This window comes from Stigmatopora nigra, chromosome 17, assembly GCF_051989575.1.
Source record: "Stigmatopora nigra isolate UIUO_SnigA chromosome 17, RoL_Snig_1.1, whole genome shotgun sequence".
NCBI classification, from domain to species: domain Eukaryota; kingdom Metazoa; phylum Chordata; class Actinopteri; order Syngnathiformes; family Syngnathidae; genus Stigmatopora; species Stigmatopora nigra.
The window spans coordinates 1,145,905-1,155,329 of record NC_135524.1 but is presented as its reverse complement, the minus strand read 5'-3'; the positions used below and the strand labels follow the sequence as shown (position 1 = coordinate 1,155,329).

Genomic DNA, 9,425 nt, shown 5'->3' with positions numbered 1-9,425 from the left:
GGAATGAAACAGGCCTTGGCGTCATCTGCCACAAAAGAAAAGTCATCATCAGCTGTCCTCTTTGTCTCCCCCGTCCATACAGTTCCATAGGCGTAACGTGTTATGGATGTAATCTCTAAAAGGATTGTGTCTACTCGATAACTTGGACCATCTTCATTTCATTGCTTTCTATTCCCCATTGAAACAGACATAGACCTGCCAGTCTGATCACCAAACCCACCAACCGCCATCCCATAATCCCCCTGACCCCCACATCTCATCCTTTCCCGCTTTTATTTTATTGTATTCACTTTCTATGGAAACACATAATTACAAAAAAACTTCATAATGGACATGGTCCAAATTGGCTTACTTTTAATTAAGTCTCCCACAAATTCTACAAAAAAAGTAGTGGCACATAAATTCTTCATAAAGTTTATAGCAGCTTAGCAAATTTGAGTTGGCACCCTTGAAGGGAATTGTGGGGGTGGGGGGTGGCTATTTCCTGGATAACTTACTCCATAAGCGTGAAGCCAATACATGAATATACTAATCCAACCATAGTTCAGCAGCACATACTATACTTATCATGTCTTTAGCATTATCAAACCCAGCAACAACAACGTCGTCAACGGACCGAAGCCTAGCTCCGGCCCCCCCGTTATGCCCCTGGATCTGTCCATATACGTGGCCCTGTGCTGACTCCTTATTAACACATGAATACAAGGGAGGAAAGGGACTGCGAAGGCGAGGACGCGAGCAGAAGGCAGGAAGATTTGCAATTCAAACCTCTTAGCGACCCCTACGCACCCACCCATCAAGACTCCCCACCCCCACCCCCATCCTATAGGCTAGAGACAGAACTGTCAACAGCATGATTGAGCATCCATATAAAGAGGGCAGATGTGGATTCACACACTCATGTTATCATTTTACACTAACTACTTTAGTCTATAAAATAGAACATACATAAAAGGTCAAGTTAATACATTAATGTTTACTCAAATAAAATCTAAATACTATCACAGATGTGCTGGTTTTACCACTAACATAGTTTAATGTGAGATTTAATACAGTTTTAAATAAATAAATTCCTAGAACGTGTTAGGATAACCGATTAGTCTATTTTTTCAATATTGTTGCAAAAAAAGGCTTTTATTTTGTAAGGTAACCGCATTTAATTTTGTTATTTTGCATTTTTTCCAGTATTAAAAAGTCAACAGTATATTTAAAACAACTACAAATTACTTCAAAACACCTGCAATGTTTAATTTAAGGAATGTATTTCCCTATTTTTAGTTTAGTTTGTTTATTTTAACTCATTTTTTTCCTCAACAACAAAGTATAAAGCTAACTACATTTCCGGCACGCCCTGCGCGACTTCCTGCATGTGAAAGTAAGATGGCTGCCCCCTTGGCTATTGAACTGGAGTTCGGGTATGTGACTTTAAAACCTTTTCAATCAAGATCGGCATCTTAAATCCTTATCCAGAGTATCTTAATAGTGAAAACAACACTCAACGGGAGATGTCGAGTAATTTTTCTCCCTCTTTTCCTCATCGATGTTATTTGAGAAGAGCCAAGGCGTCGCAAAAGCTAGCACAGCATTAGCTTTGTTTGTAGCCTGTCGCTCGTCAATACGTATTGTGCTGTCGTAAATATTTTTTTCGCTCATAGTGCGCGTCTTGTTTTTTTTTTACGACTGAAGCGTGCATTTCATGCACAGAAACCAATATATTGGGTGATTATTGTAAGACAATCTATTAAAGTGCAGAGCTGACTAGGTCCAAGTACATTATACTTGGATGAGGAAGATTAATGTATCTTCCGTTCCGCGTTGTACAACACGGGGCACTATCCACTAGATTGGTCGCTTGGGGGATAAACGACCATTTGCACTCGCAATCATGAAGTATTCTAACAAACAATAGCTTTAATAACTATGACAGATTGATCAGAGAATAAATACTTTGGAATTAAATAAGAAAAACTAACCTGATGAGGAGAATGGTCAAAACGATGATCAGGACTTGGTCAGTCAATCACCAACACCTGGGTCAGTGATGCAGATGGGGGCGGGGACAGAGCAGGTGATCTCATTGGCCAATCACATGAACAGGTCACTCAGGGAAAAAAACAGACAAATCCATAACACAGGCTAGTGAACCACCACACCACCAGGCGGCGCTGATAAATATTGACATTTTATAAATGGCTCATCTGTTTTGATTTAGAATTTAATGTACATAATGAAAATTAAAAAGCCTTCTGTTTCCATTCAGCATCTTGAAATTCTTAATTACAGAGTGCAAAAGAAGCAAGATTTGTCCAATTGACTGCAGTCATATTCAATTTAGACAGATGTTTCTTTATGTGTATGATATTAATGTTTTTTTTATATCAGGGGAGGTGCGGAGCTTCTTTTTGATGGCGTGAAGAAACATAAGATCACACTTCCAAGTAATGAAGAACCCTGTAAGTAAACAAATATATAATATCATTATATATTATAATACAAATAAACATTTGTATTGAATTATTTTGTCAAAATTACAAAATTTAATGGAATACCTTGATTATTATTGTAACAACAAATGCCCTTCTAGGATTAAACCAATCTAGCCAATTAAAACATCACATACTACATATGAGGGCAGGCAGCCAATCACAGGCTGAGTCAAAAAATGTGCATTTTCCTTTTAAAAAAACACACAAAAATGGATTATGGTCTTGATAAAGTTGGATGCATTGTAGCTCTTTACTTTTTTATATCCAAATATTACTCATCTTAATCTTATATAAGCACCACATGTACAGTATATTTCCCATGTTTATTTTCCTCTTATACGGCCATCTTTTTCTTCTGTCATCGTCCCTCACTAGAGTGCAAACAAAGACCATAAAAGAGGTAGTAAAGAAGGCTTAAAGGCCTTCTGGGGCTTTGCAAGAGTGCAATTAGGGCTTCGTCATCCTCGTCCTTCTTGAGTTTTTTTTTGTAATTTATTTATTATTTCACTACACATTTGTAGGGGTGCTGTGGCGGGTGACCGTGGGGAAAAGTCAAGACCTTGCTCATTAGCGCCATGGTAAAATAGTGAAATAGTGGTTTCCCTTTGGAGGTTGAAGCAATTGAGGGAGAAATATGTCGTCCTGCTTTTTTGGGGAGCAAACAAAGGGCGAGCGGCCGTGACGCCCGAGTTACCGCGGTTACCATAGCACAAAAGTTGACTAGAGGGGGGAATGTTCAAGGAAATATGACCTTATTGCGTCTAGTTATGCACGTAGGGTGGATATAATAGGAAAATATAGAGGTGTGTGCATATGCAGTATACTTAATTTTAAATATATGGTGGAAAAAGGCTATGATTTTGTGGTTTTAGTATTGAGTTTGCGTGTCATTAAATCCCATAATGCATTTCAGTTAGAATTTAGTATAAGATTTGAGGAATATGCATATTAAGCATTTGCCTCCATCAAAATATTTTTTCAGTTTAATATTAATGTCTTTTTGAATTGACTGAAAAATGAATATTATTATTATATTTAATGTTTAATAGTGAGATGAACCTGTTATGCTATTTTAAATATCATAAAATAATTTAAAAAAAGAAAACTTAACATTTTGTATGATGTATAATGATCATAAAGGCTTTTTATTTGGTTTAACATTGAATATTTTGTTAAATATTATTATTTTTTATGTTTAATATTTATTTATGCTACTCTAAAGCTCATCAAATTTAAAAAGAAAAGAAAAAATAACATTTTTCATGATATGTTTGATGACAAAGGCTTTTGATTGGATTTAACATTGAATCTTTTGCTAAATATTGATATTTTTTATGTCAAATATTGATTTATGCTATTCCAAAACTCCTCAAATAAAAAAAAACATTTTGTATGATATGTATAATGACAATAAAGGCTTTTAATTTGATTCAACATTTACCAAACACCCCAAAAAGAACATTGCCATCTTTATACATGCATTACGGTATTTGACACAGTATTACTAGCATATCTCATGTCTATATTTTTGCAAGTTATCCTTTTTAAAACCTTTTTTTCACCGTGTACGTCCATATCATTTACGTTAAACAATCATGAAGCTCCAGCTGAAATTGAATGATTGCGTGGAGTGGGCGGGGTTGCATTTGGGCGTGGTCTGGGGCAAATATAATTGCTTCTGAATCCTTCTTATTTCTTTGTGACCCCAGCTGATGATTGATGACCCTCAACTGAAAAAGACCCCGCCCCCTCCCCCCCAACCCACACCAGAAAACCCCCCAACGGTCTGGGGGTCTCTCTGTTTTTACATCAGTAGAAAGATGGATCGCTTGTAGCCCCCAAACGACCCCCCCATAATCGCTCAACGCACGTCACCCCCCCAAAAAAAGGCCACAAAAGAAAAAAAAATGCTTCAATGTATTTGAATCTGCGTCAAAATGGCGCCTTTTTGGTTAGCGCTCTTTCCCGGCATCCACGAGGCGAGAAGAAAAAATCCCATGATGCACGGCGAGGACATGACGCACATTCCCCCTTTTTCGGCGCTCGTGTCCATTTTGTTTTATGGCGACGTCGCAGTATTTAAACGACATGTTTGCTCTAAATTAAGCCTTTTTCTCTTTTTTTAATACATTTTAATGTACACTTTTTAACTTGGAAGCTATTAAAAGGCTTGTTTCTATTTTTAGGTCACAGTTTGACTGATGGGTGGACTTTATATAACATTAAATAGCTGTATTAATAAATATAATTAATATTTTCAATATGGCCCATTGAAATCAACTTGAGTTTTAATAATTTTTCAATATTTTGGTTTAATTTTAGCCAATTCACAGGAATATTATCACATTTTAATCCCAATATCATCTTTACAAGGCTACCTAACATATCTAATGTGTATATTTACATAAATAATATGTATTTATGCTATTAAACTCCACATTGAACACATAGGCTCATTCCAAGCATGACCACACACACTAAAACACACTTAAACCTGACAAATATTACCATAAATCTTCACATTTGATCTATTTTTCATCACACTACCTTCTAAACAAACATATGTATATTTTTTTAACTAAAAAAATACATTATTATTAAAAAATAACCCCAAAAAACAAAAAAAATGGAAACAATTCTGGTCACATCCTCCCTGAATAGCATTAAAATCCATCCTTTCAAAATAATACAAAGGTTTATTAGTTCCCATTTTATGAAAACACTATTATATTTAATCTCCAAAGATTAAAAAAAATGTGTGTCGAAAAAAAATGGACGTTTTGTAACAGATGTTTGACTTTTGTAATCATTTTCAATGCGATAATGCACACACACATTTAACATAAGGCTAATTTATTCATTGTGTGATAGCGTTTAGTGGGGAAAGGAGGAGGGGCTAAATTTATCCTAAAAGTGCTCATTGTCATCCGGTCTGAGGCGGCTTACCCCTTTTGTCGGCGAGGTCAGCGCCGTCGCAGACGAGGTCACGTCGGCTCGCCACCTTCCAGCTCGGACGTTTTTGACTCTGTAACGAAGGAAATAATTAAATTTGTGCGTTTACAGTCAATCTGTCACTCAAATTTTTCAATAATATGTCATTTCTAGTAGTTATTCCATGCCTAGCTGTGTTTTTAATTCTCACCTGCTTGTCTATCGACTATTTATGTTACTTGGCGACCATTCGCATTCACTAAACCAGGGGTGGGCAAACTTTTGGGCCCGGGGGGAGGCCATATTGACTTTAAAAGATATGATACATATAAAAAAGTGCATCCGTTAACAGTACATATGAAACATAAACAGAAAAAATGGACTCAAGTATTAACATAGTACAAAGTCAAGTAAAAAACATTATTTGGACAATGTTGTCGGTCCCAATTATACACCCTAACGGGCCATATGTGGCCCGCGGGCCATAGTTTGCCCTTATCTACACTACACAGTCAAAAAATCCAAAATATTATTCACTAATATTACCGTTTATTCAGTTGCAATGCATTACTAAATTTTTTTTTTGTCAATTTCCATTCAGAATCTATGCAGTATTTTATTTTTCTTCAATATGTACTGTTATTTACTACACTGTTTACATATATTGGCCACATAGGTATTCTTCTCATCATAATCGATATTGTAAATATTTGCGTATGTCGTTCTTCATCATTCGGAGACTTAAACCGCTGTAAAAAGTGAAAACTGAGTCAAAACGAAACCCTTTTTTCTCCATTTCTGGTCCTAGCAAGGTGATCAATGTCACCCTTGGCCATTGACATTAAAACCCCCTAGCTACCCCACCCCTCCACCCCCGTCAAGCTAACACATGAACTCATACATATACATGCGACCACGTCCCGCCTGGTGCCTCCGTTCCGTCGCGTCACATCGACCAGGGGGCTGAAAAAGCAGGCACCTTGACCTTTCACCTTTGACCTCTGTTGTCTACCCATTTTTTTTTGTTTTTTGCAGGGGACATGAAACAGCTGCTGGTGTGGATCCGACAAAATCTGCTCAAGGAACGACCTGAGCTCTTTGTCCAAGGTGATTCTGTGTAAGTGTCCTTCCATTTTTTAGCGATATTTCTTTTAAAAAATGGCGTCGTTAGAGATAACCTGTCAGTGTTTATTTACCGCGTCACCTGACTGTAACAGCTGGCCTGACCATGCGCCATTTTGCCTTTTTCCACGTTTATAGTCTTCCTTCTTTACAGTTTTTTTGCTGATGCTACCGTTTTGTAGCATTTGGCTATTTAGTGGGTTTTCCAATGCGTTTATATTGCCGACTAAAACACACACAGATGTAGTGTGTGTGTGTCATTTATCATGTGTGTCTATCATTACCATTTCCCTCCCCCCATCTATCCTCCACTTGTTTAAAAAACCTCTAAAAATTAAACCGACATTTTCATAATCTCGATATTTAGCCTCTACATTAAATTTATCTTTTTGGGGGGTGGGAAAGGTGACTTGGAAGCATAAAATGTTGACTAATATGAAGCTATACACACCATACTTAACCTTTTTAGAGCTATAATGAAAAAAATATGAAAAAAATTCAATATAGCATTCAAATCATGACATATTCATTAATGTAAAACAAAAAATGTATCTCACCTGTAACGTTTTCCAATCTTTTCATGCATTCCTCCTAAAAAATAAACAATTATTTAAAATACATCAAATCTAAAAAGTATACAAAAAAAATATTATCCTCTTTTGCAACTACAATTGTATTTCTCTCCATTCCTCCACAGTTATTCCTCATTTTACCCATGCATTTTTTAACAGCCTTTCCCATACTTATGCATTATGATCCTCCCTACTTTAACCCGTATATTTTACGAGTCCCTCACCACCTCTACTTTATCCTTTTATAGGAGACCTGGGATCCTGGTGCTAATCAACGATGCGGACTGGGAGCTAATGGTGAGCTTTCCTCTACTTACTCATACCTGGTTAAGGTAGCAACCCCCAAAATACACAAAAAAAACCCCAACAAAACCCCCCATAGCCTCCATTTTGTTCAATCCAAGCCTCCCTTACATATGTATGATGATTAGCACGTAAGCTAATGCAAACACGGATCTGAGGCTTTCAATGTGATCCTTCTGGGTCCTGACCTCCTACACACACACACACACACACACATTAATATGCCACACACACACATGTAGTCCAGTTTTTTTGCAAAATATGTTTGTATTAACACAACCATGTTTTTTTGTGTTATGTTGCGGGGGTCCTCTAGGGCGAGTTGGACTACCGCCTGGAAGAGGGAGACAACATCACGTTTATTTCCACTTTGCATGGAGGATAGCATGTACACACACTTACACATACACACATGTAGAAAATGACAGCACACTTAGCCTTACTGGCATCCCAACAAGTCTGAACCCCATTGGACGATTTCATCCTCCATCCATATGGACCACCAAGATGATGGATGTGGTTCTCATACAGAGAGGGACTCAAAAATGGCTGCCAAACTGGCCTAAAGGTTTTTTTTATTTCTATTTTATTATTATTTTTGGGTTATTTGTTTTCATTTTTAATTGATCAGGTTTATTTTTCTATATATATATTTTTTGCATTTTAGAAAGAGTAAATGAGGAAAAATTAATTTGCTATTTCAAATGTGCCATTTAAAAATTAAAGATCTCTTCAGATTTTCAGCATATTTCAATTCATTGTGTCAATTTTTTCAATATTTTCTTAGCCAAACAATCAAAATGTTGCTTTTTTCCCTCCCAGGGCCTGAATTCTATTCTAAAAGCCTCGTATTATGATTATCATTATGATTATTAATATTATTATATGATATTTTGTGATATATTTTGAATTCAGGTCCTCAATGGTGTAATATTTCAACAAAAACATCTCCAACCAGAAACAGTCAAACCAAAAATCTTTTTACCCCTATATTCTATTTTCAAATATACAATAAAGCAATATTTTTTATTAAAGCAATATTTTATTCATATGTAGAGCACAAATGGGCCTATATAATGAACACAAATCCAACCCCACTCAAAAAGACATCATAAAATTGAGTCATTTTGTACTCTATAACCCAGCAATTCTTGATTTATGTTATTTTTTTATTTTATTGTGAAAATTCGAGCTCAGTTCATTTTTATCACTAAAAAAGTCAATGATAATTTCCACAAATCTATTCCATATCAAAAATATTAAGTTTTCCTCCCATTTTCCGTTTTTTGAAGGTTATATATTTTCTAAATTGAATTTAAACATAAAAAATGATAACACTCCAATCTGTTTTTGACAGTTATGTAATTATTTTAAAATAAGTGACATATTTCCATGTAAAAATATCATCCCACCATAATTTGATGCTATAAAAACGAAATAACCAAATGTATCTTCATTCCAAATGTGATTCACTTTGTGTTATTAAAAAATAACCCCAATATTGACACGTATATTCTTTTTATTTCAAAAATTACCTTTACATCAACCACTGACTAATTCTAATAACATAACATCAGAATCACAATCATTTCTTAATAAAGAATAAAATACATCGAAATAAAACATTTCTACTACCACGTGAGTATCATTAACACTTTATTTTCTTGTGAGACCAATTATTGACATTTTTTCCCCATCATATAACCTAATTTTTACATACTGGCATTTTTGTAATGTATCTATTTCCATCGTCGCTTGAGACGTTTAAGGCCTGTCGTACAAACCACTATCCAACCGTGAATGTGTGCGTATGTGTATTCGTGCGCGCGCCAGGGTAACTGCGGGAGGTCGAAGTGTCGCCTCGGGCTTGCCCTCTTCTATGAGCGCCCCTGGCGTTCAAAAAAAAGACCCCCCACCCCCTTGGCCAGCTCCCATTTGGCCATAGTGTTCCATTTTGCAACGGCTAAGCATCCGCGAATAGCTCGAAAGGGAATGCTAATGAGTCGACGAG

The 9,425-nt window shown here is 36.1% G+C and overlaps 1 protein-coding gene across 1 annotated transcript; it reads left to right on the top strand.

Annotated features, from left to right (window-relative positions):
• Nucleotides 1–1,334: 1,334 nt before the first annotated feature.
• urm1 (ubiquitin related modifier 1) lies at nucleotides 1,335–8,050 on the top strand. The gene is made up of 5 exons (XM_077737582.1): nucleotides 1,335–1,415; nucleotides 2,383–2,453; nucleotides 6,453–6,534; nucleotides 7,360–7,408; nucleotides 7,731–8,050. Exons 1-5 carry the CDS (start codon nucleotides 1,381–1,383, stop codon nucleotides 7,797–7,799), a joined length of 306 nt encoding a protein of 101 aa, XP_077593708.1. The 5' UTR covers nucleotides 1,335–1,380; the 3' UTR covers nucleotides 7,800–8,050.
• Nucleotides 8,051–9,425: the final 1,375 nt, after the last annotated feature.